General features: G+C 36.7%; 1 protein-coding gene across 1 annotated transcript in view; it reads left to right on the top strand.

Annotated features, from left to right (window-relative positions):
• The first annotated feature begins 16,450 nt into the window (after nt 1–16,450).
• Nucleotides 16,451–24,386, top strand: part of LOC134748763 (limbic system-associated membrane protein-like) — an 88,920-nt gene continuing 80,984 nt past the window's right edge. The window contains exon 1 of the mRNA XM_063683541.1: nt 16,451–16,801. Within this exon, the coding sequence (XP_063539611.1) occupies nt 16,729–16,801 (73 nt within the window). The 5' untranslated portion in view covers nt 16,451–16,728. The remainder of the gene's footprint in view (nt 16,802–24,386) is intronic.

Below are 24,386 nucleotides of genomic sequence, written 5' to 3'. Positions count from 1 at the left end.
GTTGGGTGTGTATATTTATTGTAACTAAAATAAAACATTTAAATATAATTAATAAATAAAATAGGAGGTTATCGACACACTTCATGCATTTTCTCTTATTTATTTTCAATTAATTCTCTATCACCAAATACTTAGGTTTAAGTATAGGTACATCTAACTATATCTTTATAATACACACATTTATACTTGTTATTCGATCAATGCGTATAATACTGATAACGTTATCGGAACATACTTACATATACAAGGAGGCAAATTCAAATATTTAATGTATGATATTGATTTGATATCACTGTTTCGCTTGCACTAATATATTGATGCGAGTTTTTTTTTTGTTTCGACCATTGTCATAGGTATTAGAGAATACAAAACTTCAAAGTACCTTAAGAAAACAGGTGGTCTTATCGCTTAAAAGCGTTTTCTTATAGACAATTTTTAGATAGGAACTTTAATGTAAGTATTAGGAATACGACGGCGCAAAGCCTCCTTAAATACAAAAATAACTACACGGTGTTACTTGAGCCACTGAAAACCTGAGACACACCAACAGATTTTTTTTATTTTAAACTCATCTTGAGTATTTATTCTTTAATCCGATAAATATTTAAAAAAATATTCGTTGTTTAGTTTTCTTAACAATTCTATTCGACTGCTAATTCTACACAAGATGCTTCGTCGTTTTAGTGATATCAAACAATTGCTAGTTACCATCGTAAACACTTTTAACTGACCATTTGCATAGCTTACTGCAACGAGATAAGGTTTACCAATGGCCAGTTAAGGGTGTTGCTCATTGACAAATAACGTGTCAAATGCTAGTTATTGATGTTGTTGCATTACAAACTTGTAGACTGAGCATGTAAAAATAATAAAAAATTATAAAAAAAATACCCCCATTAAAATATAGCGCAATCGATTCTCCTATCGATTCTGAACAAACTGTTTATAGGTTTTCAGTGGGTCATGAAACACCGTGTATATCCGTCAGAGACCAAACTAAGTTAAGCTGAGCCTGTATCTTGGCCATCTGCGAGTGTGGTTTGTTAACCACATACCACATTGTTATGTTATGTGCAATTTTAAGACAGGTGACTTGATAGTTTACTGGGTTTAGCTACGCCTATAGGCATCTAAGAAGCCAAGAAATGCCGCGCTGCGATAGGACTTTACAGCCATCAACGGCGATGCAGGACCCCATAAACCCACAAGCGCCGCAACAAGCATCTACAACAGATGATGTGGCCAATGATGATAGGCATCTATATAATGTCTATCAAGGTGTTAAACACGTCCAGAGCCTCGGCCTTAAGAGACTTCGATTTCGAGTTATCGATAAATTTTTAACACATAATATGATTTATTGGAGAAATATCCGTGCTCGTTACATAAGCAAATGCCCTTACCGGGATTCAAGTCCCAGACCAGCAGGCTACGGAGATATTTGTTGCTACAGTGTCAAAATCTTGAAAAATTAATTGGAAAAGCTCTTGTTTACCTTCTATTTCTTATTAAAACATATTATTAAACCACAGAAAAACGGAAAACTCGACAACACGAAAACGAAACCGCCGATCAGTAAAAATATCAGCGACATTCTTATTTCATAAATTTTCTGGCAACAAATTGATGCGTGGTAGAGGGGTAATAAGGAATTTGGGAGAAAATTCGAAGGAAGCAATCTCATTTATAGAGCCTCTTTGATGAGATGACTTTCTCCATTACGGTACAGCTTACAACCGTCTAAACATTTTGTAGAAATCGCGAGTATCCAATCATTGGCCCAGAATAAAAAATAAAAATAAAAACAGGAAAAGAAATCAATCTAGATTATCTAGAAGACGAAACGAATCTGGCGTTACTAGCGTAGCGAGCTGTTGATGTAGGAACTAATGTTTTAACCATTCGACTAACGTAACATGTATTTAGTCAAAGGGCTCGTTTATCAATAACTTGTAGCTTGTAATACAAGTGGAAGTCCCTTTCTAACAAAAGCTGTCAAAAAGGGACTTCCACTTGTATTACAAGCTACAAGCTTTTGATAAACGGGCCCAAGGACTTTCTGGACTTTTCTACTCTGTTTGAATTCCAATTTATCAGACATATATGATATTGATCAAATGATCAATGCTTGTAATTGGCGGTAAGATTTTAATCTCGATAAAATATTTATTTTATGAGGTCATGCATAGACAAATACTTTTCCAAAACATATTATTTTAGGTTATTTTTAATAGTAACAAAACAGCGCTGGTGGCCTAGCGGTAAGAACGTGCGACTTTCAATCCGGAGGTCGCGGGTTCAAACCCCGGCTAGTACCAATGAGTTTTTCGGAACTTATGTACGAAATATCATTTGATATTTACTACCAGTCGCTTTTCGGTGAAGGAAAACATCGTGAGGAAACCGGTCTAATCCTAACAAAGGCCTAGTTCCCCTTCTGGGTTGGAAGTTCAGATGGCAGTCGCTTTCGTAAAAACTAGTGCCTACGTCAATTCTTAGGATTAGTTGTCAAGCGGACCCCATGCAGGCTCCCATGAGCCGTGGCAAAATGCCGGGATAACGCGAGGAGGAAGATTTTTAATAGTAACAAAACCGTAAATCACTTAAAGTCTTTAAAGACTTAAAATTAATCAACTCAATCAATATACGGCTTTCTTCATAAAACAGGCAAAAATAACCCATCAGAAACTGCATACAAATTCTTCTTCCCGAAGGAAATATAAATACAGTATTGAAATATCGTATAATGTGTATCGGAATAACCTTCCAAGCATATATAACTGTCCAATCAACCAAGACCTACCTCGTCCCTCAAGATCCCTCGAATTAAGAGGTGATAGGGGTATTCGTATTGGTGTCGGGGGGTCTGATTAGAATGGTGCCAGTAAACGTTCGATAGGTTGGGAGCTACTTATGACTATGAATATTTATAACGTATTAGTAGAACGTCGCTGTTGCTACCGTGAATGTTAAGGCGCTTTGGGTGTAAAAAAATTAAACGTGATTGAAGTTCTGTTAAATCTCAGGTGGATTAGCTGATGTTAAATAGCAAATTATGTAATAAGGGCATAAAATAACCTCGACAAGTATTAGCCTTCGTTTACGCTCGAATAAAATGAGCATTTATGCCCGAGTTATATGAACTGTGCTTTTTACTGCGATTGCGAGGAAAATATCAAATATACAGAAAATATCAAATATTCCAGGTTACTTTACCGTCTTTATTTAAGACTAGGGAAACGAGTACTCGGGCACTGCCGCGTGGTTGCAACTTTAGTTTGTTTGGCAGGTTTTAGACTTTGTTGCTAAGTAAATGAGAGATAATTTTACTTTATGCACTTGAGCTTAAAAAGCAACTTTACGTGGCTTAAACGGGGCTTAAACACCAACTTTACACGTATGAGAACTTGAGAAGTGAAAAAGTTTTATAGGTACCTACTTATTCTGTTTTTTGGCCGACATCGAATGGAAAAATACATTGAAATTATTGAAAAACAGGAAGCTGGCAATGATACGCGAAGTAAATAGAATTTGTTACTATTTCACGTATCTTTGTCGAATTCCTGGCAATCTTTTAATTATAATTAAAATTAATTTAATTGCTCTAAATTCTAAATAAGTTTCTTTTTTTTATTATCACATCGCTGGCAAACAAGCATACGACCGGCTGATTGTAAGCGATCACCGTGGTCTAAGGATGCCTGCAACTACAGGAGTGTTACATGCGCGTTGCCTTTTAAAAAATAAGTAGCGACGTGGACCTAAATTTCTTTTTTTAAGAGCGTCATACTGTATTCCCTTCATTTTGTTTATTCAGAATCACTAAATCCCAATTTAATGTTGGTATAAACAACTAAAAGCATCTTTAAAATTAAGTAAGTTTTCATGAGTGAAAAATGTTTTTATCCCTAATAAAATACAATTTACTGACATGTTTTTTTTATTCAAAAAGTATTGATTTACGTACACAAAGTCAAGCTTTAACTTAGTAACAACAATAATAAGAAAGATAATTTAAAAATGTATTCAATAAAGGCCATTTTTCACTCCCTATTTACATATCAGACACTATTTATTAACACTGAATTTCGACGCAGAGTTTTCAGTCCATATTTCACCAGCTCGCGCCGGCTGCCCCTTAAATGCAAATTATAAATGTTTATAAAGAGTTCAATTTATATTCTAATACGATGGGCTGCCGCTAGAGGGCGCGGATTCCTTGGCTAAATAAAGTCTTTAAATCTAAACCCGGGAGCTTCCTATGTGTGTAACTTTGTAACTGTTAGAATATCATTTTTCTCATTAATCTTAATCTTATCCTATATTATATATTATATTATATAATATGTATTAAATTAAACTTAGTTTCTAATCTAAAGTACCTAATGTTACCTTACCTTATATTAAGTATAAGCTTAAGATTTAAGGTAATTTAATATAATTTAATTTAAGATAATTTTGGTAAACCTTGTAATTAATGGAAGAGCGGAGCCTTCTGGCACAAGTATCTCTTTGCCTAAAAGAACGTTCTTGTTTTTATTCTAGTTAAAACCTGTTGTGTAACCAATAAATCATTTTCATTTTCATTTTCATTTCATTATATATATAGTATAGGTAATTACGGTTAAACACGTATTTCGGTAGTCGTTCGTTTTGTACCTGGCCCCGAACAGAATCCTTTTGTGTATTGTAAGTAAAAGCGCACGCGCTACTTACTTACCTGCATAAAAAAAGTTGGGTCGTTTTAACCGGTTATTGAATTACGACTGGTATTTGGGTTATTTAAATTCAAAATGAACTAATTGAAAAATATTTTGCAAAGCTGTGTGTGGTCCATATACGGCTACTGAGTGCCGGCGAGTCGAATGCTACAGTCCAAAATGTGTCATAGAGACAACAAAGGTGCGTTATCGGAGAACGCAATTACATTTACTTTTTGGTACGGACGGCTAAGGAATGGAATGCGCTCCCGCCATCTGTATTCCCTGATCAATATGACCTCGGTCTCTTTAAAACAAGAGTGAATAGGCTGTTACTGAACCGGTGAGCTCCATCTTAGGCCCTGTCTTCACTTTCCATCAGGTGTGACTAGGGCCAATCGCCGATCAGTTTATAATAATAAAAAAAAAAACATTGTTTTTTGAGCGTTGGACTAGCCCTCGCTCAGGTGCCAATTAGAATTATACGCCAATGACCGACTCGCGTTACCAGTTTTTATTCAGAACTGTATGTTATCTATTATTGCAATCGCTTACTAATGGGGGTTGTAAACAAAGGTATTGTTATCATCTTGTATAATTTTTATAGTAGGTAGGTACTTGATTGTTAAGATGTGACGGTTAAGAGGCAACGTGACCAGTATTTGTTAACAAATTTTAACAATTAAATAACAAATAATTCAGACCTCTATCTTGTTATTTACTTAATTTGACAAGAAAATATTTCCGAATTCAGTTTGCAATTTAACCACCATTGCGTGTGTTTATTATATACTAACTTGAAATTTTCATAAAATTACACTAAAAACACCTTGTTACAAATAAGAAAAAAATGAATCCCCTGTACGCTGTGAAGAAGACAAGGAGATTTGAAAAATGTATTCATATTAAATTTTATTATCCGTAAAATCATCATGCTGTCAGAAAACACTCTCAAACGTGGCTTGAAGTCTCTCTACATTCAATCATCATTCCCTTGCCCTTTTCCTATCATTTGGGGTCCGCGCAGCATGTCTTTTGCCTCCATACTTCATGTCTTTTTCCTCACCTGTTTCCTTTTCATATCATGCCCAGTATGTTCAACGGTGCTTGATAAACGGTTGCAGTAGAAGCCCCAAAGTAGTTTCCACTTGCTAGACTGTCAGAAATGATTCGAGGAAGTATTCTTGTTGAGGGTGATCATAGACAAGTTGATGATGGAGACTGGTAGTCTCAGAATATTATGGAATTATGGAAAATTTGAAGGAAACTGTGTAATAGGAAAATTAAGGATAACCTACATGAGACTGCCAAAAATAACTTATTGTCAATGGGGAAAAGATAAAAATTGAGACAACACAGACACAGTCACAGAATTTGAGAGAGTGAATTTTTCCACATTTAATTTATTTCTAAGCTTAGATAAAAATGAAGTTAATAATAACAAAAGATCGAAGGCAAGCAAGCTAGGAGCATAGGCCACATGATACGAGTGAAAAACAATATAGGAGAGTAAAGGCGGTGATTCTAGACAGGATCAAATGAAATGAGCTACAGGTACATGTTTCATCAGCTACCTATACTAACAATTGACAGAAATAATAATAATAATAAAGCTTTATTTGTCCATGCAAAAAAAAGTAATAATACAATAATTTAAAAAAATATGTAGGTAGTAGATAATTTTATGTAACATTCAATGTAACTAATTTATATTATTTTTTTAACATTTATAATTATTGATTGTATACACTTAAATAGTTAATTTACCATTAATTAAATGAATTTCACAGAATAATTAGTTATAATTAGAATTAAAAAAAATATTTTATTTTATTGTTCTTAAATGGACCCCCTTCGGGTAAAAGCCTCCTCCAAGGTATACCACTTTTTCCTATCTTTGGCTGTGTTTAGCCAAACTCGGCCTGCTGTTACCGCTATTTCATCTGCCCATCTTGCGTACGTGTGGCCTCTTGATCTTTTTCCTGGCGGCCCGGACCAGTCTACCGATCTCCGAGTCCATCGGTTATCCTCGTACCTAGGGACGTGGCCTGCCCACTTCCATTTGTTTTTTAGCGCGAAAGTTAGGGCGTCGGTAACTTTGGTTTTCTTGCGGATGTCAGCATTTCGCACCTTATCTTTGAGCCTAAGTCCCATACTACTTCTTTCCATTCGTCTGAGTGGTCTGAATTTTGTTTCTGGTTTTGGTGTCAAACGTCCATGTTTGACATCCATAAGTAAGACATGGAAGTAGCTAAGCTGGAAGTAAGTATAGCCGTGATCAAATTGACAGTACACAGTTTAATTATTGCAGAATCACGTTACATTTTCGGTGATTAAGTGGCACCTTGTGGCAAATTTTAGTACTTAAGTGCTTTGACTTTCGCTTAACATCTAGATTATCTAGAGAGCTATCTGAGAGTCACTTTGGTTCTTTGCAGATAAAATTATCTTACAAACATGGCCTTGTACCGTACCATACAAAATTGCTCAGAAATCGAATCTAGTTGTATTTTTAATTGGGTTGAATATCATTTAATCTTATTCGCAAATTTTACGAGACAAATGAAATGCTACTTTGTTTGTTATAAATGAAGGTTGAGATTTCATCGAAACGAAGTGTACATTTGGCGGCACAAGGCTACCTACTTAAGATATTGTCCGTCTTTATTTTTATGTGTCTTTTATGTCTGGTGGAAAGTAACAGTTGAAGCACAACGATATTTACCTAAGTAGTTCATCATTGTAAGCTTCAAAGAAAATAGGTAAACATTTTAGTATTTATCCAAAGAATAATAATTAAGAAAGGAGGAAATTTCAAGGAATATTAAGAATTAAGAACATATACAAACCCGACTTTGCATAGAAACGGGAATAAGAAATAAATATAACAAAAAGGAATGTTTCGGTTTTGCTCGTAAACTCATGATTTGTATACTTACTCACATTTTTAGGGTTCCGTACCCAAAGGATAAAAACGGGACCCTATTACTAAGACTCCGCTGTCCGTCTGTCACCAGGCTGTATCTCTTGAACCGTGATAGCAAGACGCAGTTGAAATTTTGCCGCTACAACAAAAAATACTAAAAAGTACGGAACCCTTGGTGGGCGAGTCCGACTCGCACTTGTCCAGTTTTTTAAATAAATTGTTGCTTGAATTTTTGCAATACGAAAAAAAGGTGTAAGTTTATTATTATTTATCGTAAAGTTTTTACTTTACGATACTCGGCTCCCTGCCGAGGTTTTCCCGAGGGGCTACAGTATGGGGTTCTTCAAAAAAGGAGTGTACAGGTTTTTAAAGGGTCGGCAAACGCGCATGTAATATATCTGGTGTTGCAGGCGTCCATAGGCTACGGTGACTGCTTACCATCAGGCGGGCCGTATGCTTGTTTGCCACCGTCGTGGTATTAAAAAAAACCAGCATTCTGAGTATTATAGAAAAACAATAAATAATACAATGGCATGAGGTATATCTATGCGTGTAATTAGTTAATATAGCTCCAGCTTATAAAACAAACGAAATAGAGCAAAAACAAGTTTTGTAAAAAAATAATTAAATTCGCTGTGTTTGTTATATATGGTATCCGAAGCTACATAAAAATGATTAGGAAAAGTGTTTGTGGATGGGGACTGAGTGAGTATCGCTTAAGTACAACGAGTCCATGTCACCCACATCCCTTATATTATTATGACCCATAAAACAAATCCAGAATTCACAACTAAGGCTAATGTACAGTCGTCTTAAGAAGAAGGTGGAATAAAGTGCTTGCTTCCAGGTTTATGTCATTTCATGTTGCGAGTGTGGCCTTAAAATATGACACGTAAGAGTAATACACTGCAGTAAACAGGCAGTCGCAGGAGACGGGAGACGAGTAACAAACCCTTCGGCGTATAAGCGATAAGCCGGAAGCGGAAAACTCATTCTATCAACATATCGGTCAAATGTGGAATTGTCATATACCTAATATGTATTAATTTCACGCCCCCCCTGCTGCCACCCGCGCCCGGAGGGCTGCGGCCCGCAGTCTGCGCCGGTCCGTCACCGTCAAAGCAAGCTCCTGATGGGGATACCGCCGTTTAGCCAAAATATTTTTCGCCAAATTTCACTTCCCAACAAACTTATGGCATCAGTTTCATTTCCCAAATGAAATTTTAGCAAGTTTTTTACTTCGCAACCATTTCATTTCCCAACCCCATACTTGCGAAATGAAAATGACGTACTAGGTTGGGTTAGGTTAGGTTGGATTATGAAAATTTGCGAAATGAAATTTTGCCAAATGATAATTTGCGTAAAATAGTTTGGGAAGTAATACTTTGGGAAACGATTTTTGGCAATACATTAGTAAACGCTCCTGATGATACTTCTCGGTACGGAGTGAAACATGACGAGCGTTTTTCGACTTAAAATACGTGAATGACCCGTTATTAATATATTTAATATGTCTGTTATTAAAATGTATTAATTTGATACTAGAGTAAGCGTAAGATTCCAAAATTGAACCACGAGAGTAGCGAGTAGCTCGAAAAGTTGCTTCAGTGTTTCGAGGGTTCCAAGGTATGAGAGTTAAACAGACTTTGCTTACGATTAAACACAAAGTTTTTCACCACACTAACGCGGGTACAATACTAACATTACAAATTAAATTCTAATCGTCACTTAAAACTCAATTCTACCTGCCAACATTAGAAAACAACTCAAAGTTTGCATCAGATTACTTTGGCACTCTTGTAGACAAAATGCTATTTTCTCATCAGTTTTTGAAGTCTAAAGAGAGCCTTTACGAGCTGGTGTGGTGAAAATTATATTGCCGTATAAGTTACAAAAGTCTAATATGATAATATGAAAGTCGTACCGAAATAAGATCAAAACCCTAACAAGTGTTTAATCTGAATCGGGACCTTTGTTTTAGTTTCATCCAATGATAAGTGAAGATGGTAATTAATCAATCACTAACACTTGTACATCAGACCGGGCCCTCGTCAGACCGGGGTATGAACTAGAACATACTTGTAATATAATTATAAGAAAATACCTGTGCAAGGAAATGAGAATAATTCATCCTAAACAGGTCTACTTATGAAATGAAATTCTTTATTTTCAGGCAACTATTGGCCCATAGATAAATACCTTAAAACTAGCATACATATCATTGTAAAATATATCTTAAAGCTAAAAACTAAAACCACACAATTATGCCCAAGACTAGATGGACCGACAATCTGGTTAAAGTCGCGGGAAACCGCTGGTTGAGGGCAGCGAATGACCGTTCGTTATGGAGATCCTTGGGGGAGGCCTTTATCCAGCAGTGGACGTCTTTCGGCTGAGATGATGATGATGATGATGACACAATTATGGCTGCGATGCAGTTCGCAACCCCGCAGGCAGTGTCAGGGAGAGACCGCGGAACCGCAGGTACTTGAGACTCTTCGGCCAGAACTCCTCCTTGGTGAAGGTCGCTAGATGTTCAGTGACTTATAATAGGTGCTTATAGTTTCTTTGTGTGTTTTCTAATCGCGTTATTCAATAAACTTAGCATACCTTTGTTAAATTTTGCCCCTTGCTAACAAACACAAATGGAAAGATGACGGATAAGAACAAACTATTATCAAGCGCTTTTTAGACTTAACAGGCGTTTATGGCACAGGGCGGACACGCTATACATCAAAAATCATTTGCCTTTCTATGTTTTAACGGCACGTCTGTACACGCGTCATGCGTCATTGTGTAAGTTGCTAAAACCGTACTGAGCGTTTGGCAAAAGTTCGTCAATCCGCTGTCGCGGGGCGAGGTAATTCGAATCGGGGCGGGGCGGTGCGTGGCCGTTCTGTATGATAATACTATTACTTATTCTGTGTTTATGAATAACGCCATTACCATAACTCCGTATTGCCAGGAGAATAGGTACGGTCAAGGAACTATTTTAGTACCATTTCGTACTTTGTCACTGTGACAATAGTGTGTTTACTAGCGACTTTTATATTGATTGTCACTGTGACAAGATACGAAATGGTACTGTTAATTCTTTGACTGTAGGCACCTATAATAATCTGACGATTTGGGTACGATTTCTCCTTAATATTTATTTATTTATTTCTTCGTAAACCGCCCTAAGTTTATATTATTATGTGGTATTTACATTGGGCCCCACCTGCTTGTCATTTGCGGCCGTTACGGTCTCTCCGCACTTAGAGTTGCCCTGTGCTAATGACTAAAGTTTCAACTTGATACTTGTGGAATTACCCTAACAGGGCTTGTTGTAGCCTGTAGGGGCTTTGTGAAGGACTTGTTGTAATGTGTAGTGGTCATATATTATAGGTATGGTCAAGTATATAAAAAATACTGACTAATTTTGTTATTAAATAGGGTATTCTACATTTTTTATAAGTGGTATCAGTCGATCAGGTTTATTTTGAGGATCAAATGTCTCTATGGGACCCATTGTCTTAAAGCAATACAAAAGTCACAAATGATGGTCAAAATCTGGCTCCCGCAGTTTACTGACGAAACGCTTCTTACAAAATGACATTACACCGTGACGTCAGCATGTAACGTCGCTATCTCTTAGAAGAGTTAGAAGCCGTGGAAAACTAGGAAATTGCGATTTTGTCGGTGAAATATTGCGTTTATGTTTACTGTTGCAATACATTTTTTTTTTATAAAATGTAAGGAATCGAATGGTACCATTATTTTTTTCCTATTTGGAAGTAAATTTTTTTAATACTTTGATGTCTTGTATTTATTTATTATTATTTATCTCCACGTGAAATCGTGAAAGTTTAAATCAGTGTTTTGTATTTATTTATTAAACCCATATATTTTTAGTTTCCAATTTATTATGAAAAATTGCTCATTTTCTATCTATTTAACTAAATTTAATTATAAAATTGAACATATGGAAAATACCCTATTTTAGAGACGGAATGTAGACGAAGCTCTTGGTACAATTCGTGAAATTATAATTGTTCATATTCAAATAAATAATATAGGCATTTATTAAAAAAAACTGCTTCTATTTGCTCCCCTTCTAAAAAAAATGCTTCTATTTGCTCCCGATCTCAATTCTGTGAGTCAAAAGGAGCAACTCTGCAAAAATAAATTCCATCATCATCATTTGCCGTATTCAAGTGTACACGGATTACAGAAGGGGGAGGCAGACCCCCTGCTACGGACTCGTTCATGGTGCAAAAGCTTTCCATATTAATCAGAATGCAGATAGCATCATGGGCACCTTTGCACTGTAAACGGCAGGGAGCTGTGTTCTACGAACATGAGTGTCGTCATTAATACATACCCTTTCCAATTTAAATTAAATTTTATTGATTACGATAGTTTATGTAAATAACTAAATACCAAATTCAATATCATGTAACGATTCCCTTAATTCTTGTTAATTAATAAACAGTAAAGCTTTCCAATTTGTGTTAATTACTTTCCAATCAATTACTTTGATTAATAGATAACAATTTCGGAAATTACATTCTATGGCTATGTCTTTTATTGAATTGTTAATCATTATGTGTTAATAACAAAAAAAAAACAAGTGCGAGTCGGACTCGCGCACGAAGGGTTCCGTACCATTACGGAAAAAACAGCAAAAAAATCACGTTTGTTGTACGGGAGCCCCATTTAAATATTTATATTATTTTGTTGTTAGTATTTGTTGTTATAGCGGCAACAGAAATACATTATCTGTGAAAAGTTCAACTGTCTAGCTATCACAGTTAATGAGATACAGCCAGGTGACAGACAGACAGACAGACGGACAGCGGACAGCGGAGTCTTAGTGATAGGGTCCCGTTTTTACCCTTTGGGTACGGAACTCTAAAAAGGATTAAATTCGACTATTTATTGATAGGAATACATGAAATTCTAGAAACAAGTGTTCTAACAGAAATTTTAAAAATTCGACTGATGCACATTTAATAATCGACAAAATACTGCCTTTAGATTTTTCAATATTCTCTTCTATAATTTCTCAAAGGACTGTCTCATTTCAAACATAGACAAAGAGAATCATACTATTTTTGTCTTACACTAGTACTAGCACCCAAAAGAAAAGGATGAGTATAGTTATCTTTGTTCTTATTTACTGACAATCTGGTTTGACCAACTAAAGGGGCCCACTGACTATCAGTTCGCCGCACGATATCGGCCTGTCAGTTAGAACAAAAATTTGACAGTTCCGAACAACTGACAGGCCGATATCGTCCGGCGGACTGATAGTCTGTGGGCCCCTTAAGTATAATACTCGTATTATTCATGTGAAAGTAACTGTTCGTCTGTCTGTCTGTTGTTACCACTTCACCGTTAAACGGATTTAGATGAAATTTGGTATGGAGAAAAAATACGTATACGTCATCATCATCTTCCTCGCGTTGTCCCGGCTTTTCGCCACGGCCTCGCACGGATCCGCTTGGCAACTAATCTCAGGAATTGACGTTTTTACGAAAGAAATTGCCATCTGATTTTCCAACCCAGAGGGTAAACTAGGCCTTATTGGGATTAGTCCGGTTTCCTCACGATGTAGAAGTAGAAGTAGAAGTAGAAGGAAACTTCAGTAAAAAGCGAGTAGTAAATATAAAATGATATTTCGCACATAAGTTCCGAAAAACTCATTGGTACAAACCGGGGTTTGAACCCGCGACCTCCGGATTGAAAGTCGATAGGTGTGTATCGTGTACGTCACGTAATTTAATCAGGCACATTACAAGGTAAAGTAATGTCTAAAACATAACTCCACGGGCATGTAATGGATACGACAAGTAACGCCACAGATATACATGGTAAATAGACGCCGTAAGTACTGGAACTTTTGCTAAACGTATTCAAACTGTGTGTGCAACGTATTTGGCGCCATTTCAAAATTATAGCCTAACATTACGAGTAAAAAAAAAATTCTTTACTTTTTCCTAATCAGAACGCGATACCGAGTATGCCCTTCAAGGGATCCCCACATTTTCTTTACACCTTGTATGGGCTTCAAATCTTGTAACTTAAATTTGAACCACTTCCCGGTGTCTGATTGAGCCCAAAATTTGGTTTCTGAAACATCAATCCGATAATATATTATGCTAACATGGAGCCCAACTGATGATGCAACGGAACGTAAGCAAAATAACTCTTTAATTTAAAAAAAACATAGACACATTGAGTTTAGACTCATTAGAAAGACCTCGAGAAATACTGTATACACAGCCAAGGAGATAATGTACAGTTGGCAATAAAAGTGTGTATCAAAAAATATTTCATCATCATCATCATCATCATGTCAGCCGATAGACGTCCACTGCTGGACATAGGCCTCCCCCAAGGCTCGCCACTCCGACCGATCCTGTGCCGCTCGCATCCACCGAATTCCCGCGACCTTCAAATAATATTTAAAATATTAAATAATACCAAAAAATATTTACCCTAACATATATAAAACCAACGTTACTATGCCACATGCTAAACGCTATAGGCATAACATAAACAAGTGAAATTTGCAGAACTCTCGGTGCAAGGAATGCCAAAGGGCTCTTTACAAGTTTACAGGCTGTCTAAAATGATTAATATATCATTTGAACTTCGAATTCAGCATATTGTTAAACATATAAACGTATTTAACAGCAATTAACAATTACAGTCTAAACGAATTATCCTTTGACATTAAATAAGAGTTTCAGGCGGTTCCCTGAGCCAGAAGGCGAATAATCTCCTTATGATCATGTTTTTCTAAGAGGCGTTGATATTCGTGGAAAAAATATATGCAGTTCTTGACTATATTATTTTTAATAACATGGCTTCCGATACACGAATTATGACACATCGCTCGATACAATTAATTGCCAAAGTAACCTCTAACTCGGACTTTTAATCAAACTTTACTAGGTTATTTATTATGTGATACTATAAACAAAAAAAGAAGAAAAAACAATCTTTACTTAAATAGTAATTTCATAGCTTTCGAATTTCGATATTATAAGGTAACGTTTTTAAAATAAATAAAAATCGACAAAATTCGATCAAAATTGACACTTGGCGCGCATGATCTTTCCCGTTCTTTCTTGCGAAATGTGACGGTGACAGCGGCAAACCGATGGAACGGCCTTGAAATTGATATGTGGATCATAGTGTTGGCACTAGTACCTCTGAGTGGTCTACATAAATGTGTCTGTAGGGAAAGGAGATGTACGCGTCAATATTGCGCACAAACAACATCCATCATGCCAATTCTTCTGCTTGGGAACGTTCCATACGAATATAATTTATATGTTATGTCACTGCTGATGTAAAGGATTCGATCCATTTGGATCTTATTTTGATTACCAATGCAAAATCACCCTGAACGCATTTGCCAGAATGACTTACAACCGCGGAAAATGGCGAGAAATGGTACGGCAAGCAACATCTGTGCCTGATGTTAGCAGTTGACCACGACACTCTGAAAAGAGTACAACGACAAAGAATAACAATTAATGATTAGAATTTAAAACAAACGTTATCGCGAGCTTTTACCCTTAGTTTTTACCCTTTGGGTATGGAACCCTAAAAATAAACTGGTTACCTACTTATGTAGGTATATTTATGACCGATTACCAGTTAAAATATAGTACAGTAATAATTATAGAGAAATAAGTATGCTTATTAGAGATCACTCCATAATTATATAGTTAAAAACTCAATTTAGAATGAATTTATGATAAGCTTTTTGAAAACTTAGTTGTAAGGTTTAAGCTTACAAATTATTAAGTTCTAAGCGAGTTTTAAACTTATTAATAATACATTTTATCACACCTTCCATACATAATTAATTCCTAGACAAACTTATAATTCTTATAAAATAATACACTTGTAGTTAAAAGTTTAACTTGTTACACCCGTCTGTTTACGCAGAGACCCCTAAGAGAATTTTCAAAACAAAAACGATCGCTTCTTCATTTAACAAAACGTTAACAAGAGCCTTTCACACTCCCAAGTTCCATAAACACGTCGACGTATCAACGGGAATCCAAACACGTTCTTTTGTTCCACAAAAATGGAACACCGGGGAAAGGAAACAAAAATACAGTCGTATCCGTATTCATGCAAAAAGGCGCCTTCTAAACGTTTGAGTGGCAACCTTTTCATGACGTAACGTGTCTACGCCGCTGTGTGCTACGATTGCTACGAGCAACGGGTCCGTAGCGGATCAGTGTGCCCGTAGAACCGCTACGGAACGGTCGTGCGGCGCTGCCAATTTACCGACTTGTTGCCGATGCCGCGATTTTTTTGTGTGAATTCGATTTTTGAAATTTTGAATGTGCCAGTGTTATTTAATAAAGCAGAACGTGGTATTTAACGTATGTTTTTGAAAATCGCTCATTGGAAAAGGATGTAGTTGTTTATTGGGATTTCAGTCAGTAATAATAAAAATTAAAGTGATTCTGAATAATAATACCAAGTGAATTTGATTTCTTACTGAGATTTCAGTTTATATTCTGAGGAATTAGGACATGTTCTCAATTTATTGTTTTTGTCTTATTTTTGTTCTTATAATTATCTAATTTTCCATTTATGATGATTAATTAATGTAATTGCAATCATTAAAGTTAATTCATGTTTATATAAGAATGGTTTTGAAATTTGGTAATCCACCATATTACTACACACCCACTTTTTTATTCATGTGAATATAATGAATATTCAAAAATAGATTGAAAGACAAATTGAAATTAAATCTTTAACTTCAAATCATTTTAGAAAAATTTAAGCAAATTTATTAATATAAATGCTAAATCTCCAATAAATATTCTCAAATGAATATTTAATTTAGGCAAAGCCTGAATTTCTAGCGATTCTTTAAACTATGTAAATGAAAACAATAAAATACCCGGAGAGAAAAGAAAAAGATACTGGCACATTACAAATGTACACAAAATTAAAAGCGCGATGAAAAATAAGTGAAACGGAAAAACAAAAGACCGCTGAGTCTCGAGGGAAAATGACTGTTCTTGAGTACTTTTAATGAAGGAAAATGTACTGTTTTTGAAATAGTGAATAGTTGGCGGAATGAGGATCGAGAGGACATGCTTCTGGTCGATGCTGCAGGCGCTGGCTTTGTTGCCTACTATGGCTTTGAAAGGTGAGTTAAATTTGGTTAATTACAATGAAAATTCATGATTTTAGTGATATAATCTCACTATACGTGTACAGCGTGTAGGTACCATAGAAAAATGGTATGCGAAAATTAATTAGCAAAAACTGTATGAGAAGGTATAACTTATCTACAAGTTGCCGATGAGGAACCCGAAATATTTTAACCACGGATTTCTGAGGCCAAAAGAAAGAAAAAAGTTATATGAGTCAATATCGCCATTTTTTTGATTTTTGTAATGTATTTGTACATAAAATGTAAATGCTATTTGTAAAACTGTCACTCAAATATAATTTTAATTTTTGTTTAATGTGAAACCTACTTTTTAAGTGTTTGGGGAGAGTGGGGAAATTGAGAACACTTAACTTTAAACGCTCTAAAAAGATATTAAAATATCATAAGACGAAAAAATTTTTACGCTTACCGTTAGTTTGTTTATCTGTCTATCTAATTAAAATAATAATTTTAAGTAAATGTTATCCTACTAAATTTGGGCGAAAACAGAAACCTTGCCGTTCCTTTTTATCCGAAACCGTGCGGGGGAAATGAAAACACTGAAGATTTTCAATTTAGTATCACTTTTCAAGGATCTTTTTTACCTCACGGGATAAATAACAATTAATATAGTCAAACAATATTGGATTTTAAATCAGGATGAAGTAGGGATCATTAAGAATGAAGAAGAATGAGAGAGGAACGCTCTCGTTTCCTTAGTTCCTAATTACCCCAATTGAATAATATCAATCAAAATGAGTATCACTCATGATTGTAATTTTGGTGAACTTGAAACCACCTGGGATTTGAAAGCATATACAAAATAATAACAACATTTAAGTCTTCAACTCCCAAAACTCCATGCTTACTAAATATGACGATTTGTGATAAAAATTATAACAAAAGTTGAAAATATTTTGTTCGATTAAACTTTTCGACGCCGTGTCAAACACAAAAGCTGTCACTCGGACGCCACGAAACTGAAATTGAAATTTATGCACATGCACGTAGGTCTATGTTGCTCTGTGGTCTGTGACCGATTAATCCGTCTTTGGCGTTGGACCTGCGGTGCCGATATATCCGTCATTGGCGTCCAAAAGGTCGATCGTGACCACATGTGCGTAGTTTTCGAATCTTACAGTCACTTAGGCCCATGAAGGCCTCTTTATTTTTGTGTTAAACATACTCATGGTTTAGGTACATAGCTATCAGAAAGGCATTTTGCACTAAGTAACAATAAAAATATGTTTTTTTTTACTGGTTAATTCCAAAAATGTTTATAAGACATTTTAGTCTTTAAATGTGATCAGGAATATACTGTTAAAATTTCTCGGGTTCCTTGAGGGCACGTTGTATAATATAATAGTAATATTATTACTTATTCTGCGCTACAGTCACCTCCGCATTAGTTATAAATATCATCAAAGTGAAACCACGTCCCGGGCGATTCCCCGTTTAGGACAGTGGTTCCCAAACTTAAGGGCAAACTAGATTGCTCTGAAAATTATGCAAACGAAAACGTTCCGAATTCTGAGTCAACTCTTAGAGGGACTAGGTTCGCGAATAGCGATTAAGGTGTAAGTTCTACTATTAATAGTGTTATTAAGTATTTAATTCATCGCTTGGCATTGATTATCGCTTTTAGTTTCTGAAAATTAATGCTAATGCAAGCTTAATAGCATCGATCGCAGACGTTTCTGCTTGTTAAAAATTAATGCTAATGATTTAGCAAAATGCGATTTTCCTCACGGCTTTTAGTAGCTCAGGATGCTTGTTGAAGTATAATCGCGTTCCCATGCAGCTATCGAAGATCATAACAGATAGATTCATATTTAAGTAATTGCTACATTTGAAGTAATGATAACGTATAAGGTAGATAAACGACTTATTATTTAATAGCTGACATCATGTTTGTCAATTCTAATTCTAGTAATCAAAGTTGAAAGTGGCAACTGTGTATGTTATATTTAACTTAGTTTATCATAATAATTCGGTAATCTGATATAAGCAAACATTAAAGAAATACTTTTCAAAGTACTGAATTATTTAAAACAGAATTATCCATCACCTTTTGAGGGTGTTCGCAACTGGGTATTTTTATAGACCAGGTAAATATTTTGTATTATGACAAGGAGTAGTACCTACTTGTTTCAGATGCTTGTACATTTACTGCTTGTGCTTAACACAAATATGTGGGAGTAATTAAATATTTACTTTAATGTTATCTCATGTTTTTGTATTTCATCATATTCACGAGTTAGATAGTTATATACCAAAGGGCAACAGTGGCATATTCATTTTTAAAGGCTGCTACGCATTCAATTGCAAGCGCGAGTTACGCGCTACGCTATATAGGTACCCACGAAAAACGTTTCAAGGGTTCCGTAGCCAAAATAGAAAACGGAATCCTTTATAATCGAATTTAAACTGTTGTGAAACATACTACTTTTGTTATATAAAGCGCATGTTCGACCCCATATGGAATACTGTTCTCATCTCTGGTCTGGCGCTCCACAATACCAGCTCCTTCCCCTTGACTCCATCCAACGGCGGGCTGTTCGTATTGTCGGCAATCCCGAACTTACTGACGGCTTAGAACCTCTTAGTCTTCGGAGAGACGTTGGCGTTGGCTCTCTTTGCATGTTCTACCGTCTGTACAATGGGGAATGTGGGAAGAAATTTTTGATCTGGTGCCATCGTCTCGTTTCTATCACCGCACCTCCCGCCAAAGGAGCAAAGCTCATCCTCACTTCTTAGACACATGGCACACCAAGAATAAGCGGGCATCTCGCTCGTTTCTTCCCAGAACAGAGTTGCCTCCTGAGGTATTTCCTTTGTGCTACGACATGGGATTCTTCAAGAAGCGGGTATTTAGGGTTCTCAAGGGTCGGCAATGCTTAAGTGGCTCCTGTGATGTTGCTTATGTCCATGGGCGACGATGACTGCTTCCCATCAGGCGGCTCGTCTGCTCGTTTGCTGACTATCACATAAAAAAAATACTAACATTAAATAATTTCACAGTTTAGACACTTGTTTCAACCCTTTATAGTTTCGCTGTGTCTTTTTGTCTGTCTGTCTGTCTGTATATCATGGCAAACTATAAACTATATTTTAATATAATTTGGAACATAGGTGTAATTTGTGAGCCTTAAATTAAAATTTAAAAAAAAATTAGGGAGGGACCCTCTATACATGATCAACCTGTAGTAGGTACATCATTCGATAGGTCTTTAAAAACCAACTTTAAGGTTTCTAAAAAATATTTTTATTAGGTAAATAGATTTGAAAGTAATCGTTTTTGGATAGTCCAAAAAAATGTGTATGTATGTAAATTAGTAAAGAAAAAAAAAATACACCTTATTACTTTTCAGAAAACACTCGTGGTATATAAAAAAAATAATTGATTTGTTAACAGGCAACATTTTTAAACAATTTGCAAGATTTTTTTAACTTTCCTACACTCCATAATTATCACCGTAGTAACAGATTAAATAGACGCGTACCAAAATAAGCACAAACACATTCAAGAAACGAAATCCGCTCATAAAATTCCTCGTGTGACGTGGCTTATTAAATACTAACTTTTTTCAAGCGAATTTAAATTATTACTGACATTGTCTTAGGCGTGAAATTAAGCTACATTCGTGACGGATTCCGAACCACCTAAACCTGCAATAAAATTGGTATAAAAAAAACCGGCCAAGTGCGAGTCGGGCTCGCGCACGAAGGGTTCCGTACCATTACGGAAAAAACAGCAAAAATCACGTTTGTTGTATGGGAGCCCCTCTTAAATATTTATATTATTCAGTTTTTAGTATTTGTTGTTATAGCGGCAACAGAAATACATCATCTGTGAAAATTTCAACTGTCTAGCTATCACGGTTCACGAGATAGACGGACAGACGGACAGCGGAGTCTTAGTAATAGGGTCCCGTTTTTACCCTTTGGGTACGGAACCCTAAAAACCAAGCCTTAGTATAGGCAGAGATAAGTAAAGAAGGATAGAGTGTTAACCCCTAGGTATATAACGCGTGCCGTTTGCATTATTATTTGTAATATTGATAATATAACTCCAGCAGATAGGTTAGGCATTCCAAAATAGCGCTTAAATTGTATAAATTGTACAGTTGGTCTAGTCACGCCTCACGCCTACGTAAGCAAGAAATGTGCACAAGCTAACGAGCTCCCGCACACCGGAATAGTCGTTCGTTTTGTAGCTCTGGCCCCGAACGGCTAATCCTTTGTCTATTGTTAAGTAAGTAAACGTGCGGGCTACTGCAAAAAAATAATTCTAATTGGCACTTGAGCGCGGGTTAGTCCAAAGCTCTAAAAACCAGTGTAAGTGCGCTCTCCGATAACGCGCATTTGTTCGATGACATGACATATTTTAGACTGGTTCTGTAGTGTTCGACTCGCCGGCACTTAGTAACCGTAGAGGGACCACACAAGAAATCACAAGTTATTTTTTGATTCATTTTGAATCTTATTGCAATGTCCATTGGACATGTAATTCAATAACCGGTTAAAGTGACCGAAACTTTTTTTTAAGCAGATAAGTAGTACGTGAGGTGTTACTTACAATAGACCATGAGTAAGCCTTAACGGCCAGCTTGAAAACTAAAGACAACAAAGATGAATGGATGGCGAAAATTACTCAACAAACTAGATTTATTCGTAGACGATGAAATAAACATGAAAGTATTATTTGTGCTCATTATGTTTTCATGAGTTTAATCTATTTATAGTTATATAATACTCGTAACGTATATTGGCTTAACATTCTTTATTAATCTGACTTCGATCTAGTATTGTCGAATAAAAAACATGTTATACCGATAAGGGTCGGTACGGTACCAATCGCACCTGTCACCGAATGCTAATGCTCACACAAAAATGGCGTTCCTTTCGCTTTTCGTACGATTTGATGTGCCATGAGAAATGGGCCTGAATTGCATTAGAAGTGTGAGGTTCCGTGATATTGAATAATGAAAAATAGGTAGGTAGAAGGTTGTGATTTAGAATTTTTATATCTCAAGGTTTTCTTGACTTTTTGTCTATAAGGGGTGTTGCTTTAAATATTAGATCAACCGAAAATTTATTTCGAGTCACACGAACCCGCAGCCAAAAAAGCCGCTACTATTTAATCAAATTTACGCTCTCATTAAAATGACATATTTGCTTGAATTACTTGACACATGTTTTTTTTTTACTACGTCGGTGGCAAACAAGCATACGGCCCGCCTGATGTTAAGCAGTCTCCATAGCCTATGTACGCCTGCAACTCCAGAGGAGTTACATGCGCGTTGCCGACCCTAACACTCCTCTCCCTCGAGCTCTGGCAACCTTACTCACCGGCAGGAACACAACACTATTAGTAGGGTCTAGTGTTATTTGGCTGCGGTTTTCTGTAAGGTGGAGGTACCTCCCCAGTTGGGCTCTGCTCTAGATCTGGAATGACATCCGCTGTCCTGTGCCCTACCACACAAAGCGAGATGTCATTCACAGTGCCCATACCTCTCTTTTGGACGTAGTTTAAGGACATACCCGGGTCCATGTAACATTTTATCTATGTCTGGTACTAGGTTTCGTTGCTAAAAATTGTTATCCAAAATATACAGCGAGTAGATATTTTGTATCACAATTTCTAGCAAAAAAAATAGTACCAGACATAGTATGTTACTTGAATGTTCATTGTTCATGTTAAACATGTGTTTAGTATATATAACTTACGTGAAATCTTATACGTTTAACGTCAAATACTACTTTCCAGGTAGCATTTATACGTCATTATGACGTCAGCGACGTCTTTATGGCGTCATAATCACGTCATTGTTACGTCACTACGACGTCGCTGACGTCACTTTGCTACTTGGGTTTGTGGCTACCACCAGTTTGTCACTGACATAAACGCTATCGAGACGTAACTTACTTTCTATGCATCACGCTCGTACTCGCATATTAGTGCGAGCGAGATGTATAGAAAGTAAATTACGTAGACGTCAGCATATATGTCAGTCTTGACACTGTCAGTGACTCATGGTACGGGTACTTATTTCAAAATGTGCCTTGTGTAGAACTGAATCCTTACTTCGAGTTTGACATTGACAAATTCGCTAGCAGCTGCGTAACCTAACTTACAATGCTCCCTAGTATTCGCATTAGTGTAAGGGAGATGCAATCTGTTTTTAGTTGACGCAGTCGCTAGTGTTTAAGGGCGCGTAAAACTCATCCTGAGGGAAATTGTCCACACTAATTGACTAAATCCTATCTGGAATCTGCAATCCCACTTGAAATTTGCTCAGCGGTAAATTTCGGTTTTATCCAATAAGTCTTCTGACAGGATCACTTAATTCGGTAACCGCGGGCGATCTTTACGGATTGCATTCAAGAGTTAAATTCGTTGACGGTTCAATTTAGTCTACCGTTTGAGATTATAGTAACGATTATTTTGCTCAGAAATTTAGGACTTGAAATTTAAATTAGGTATAATAAAAGCTTGTAAAAAAAGTTTTAATATAATGGTTTCAATATAGCTTGCAAGATTTGAACCGTACAAGCATATTAAAAACAAATATTACAAGTGGTTCTCTGCCTTTTCGCCGAAAATTGTTATAATAATCGCAGAAATCTCATTTGGGCGAATTTCATTTCGCAACTTTACATTTTTTTTTTTAACCCAGGGGAAATCCGTTAGGGATTCCACCCGGCCCGGGAGAGGCCGAGTGGGTATGTCCGACTCGCACGGACTAAAACCCCTGGGGTGTTCCGACGCTCGCTTTTGGGCGGGGTTACGGGAACAACTTTGCAGACCTCCGAGACCCCGCCGGCGTTGCCCTTGCGGGCCCATCAATTTGGGGCTGCTCCAGCAGCCTACTCCGCTGAAGGCACCTCGGAACACTTGAGGGCCTTCCAGCTCGGAAACCTCTTCAGGCGAGTGATGGGGCTCCCGACCCATCACTCGCAGGTTCTGTCACTCGCAGATTCTGTCACGCAGTTTCTGTTAGGGTGGCAGCATTCGGGCTGCGAGGCTCTTCGCCGCCTGCCTGGCCTCCTTCGGCGCTGAGGGAGCGAGTTGGCGTCGTCCTCGCGCATTCGTTCAGCGGCCTCCTTTTGCGTCAGGACGATGACGCTAAAGGTGGCCACTGCCGTCGCAACTTTACATAAAACCTTTTTTTTTTTTTTTTTCGTTGGAAAAATGCTTTATGCATACCCACACCCTCGGGGGAGAAAGTGCGGGTTATGTGGGACTCGGCAAAAGGCGCCACTACCCACTAAAAAACCAACGGTATGCCTGCGCGCCGCCAACCTAACCTAACCCAACCTAGTACGTCATTTTCATTTCCCAACTATAAGGTTGGGAAATGAAATGGTTGCGAAGTAAGGTTATGCCAACGATTGGTTTGTCAAATTAAACTTTGGCGAAAAGTTGGTTGCCAAGTGAAATTCGGCGAAATAAATTTCGCCAAAAAGGGAGTACAGCATTACAAGTTAAATAAAAGCTTGTTAAATAGTAACTACTTACTCGCTTTAAATTATATGTTTTAAAGGCTAGTTACACCAACCTGTCTGTCATCGTTAG

This window comes from Cydia strobilella, chromosome 17 (genome assembly GCF_947568885.1).
Source record: "Cydia strobilella chromosome 17, ilCydStro3.1, whole genome shotgun sequence".
In the NCBI taxonomy this organism is placed as follows: Eukaryota; Metazoa; Arthropoda; class Insecta; order Lepidoptera; family Tortricidae; genus Cydia; species Cydia strobilella.
The sequence above is the reverse complement of the archived record's forward strand: the minus strand, read 5'-3'. Positions and strand labels throughout refer to the sequence as shown.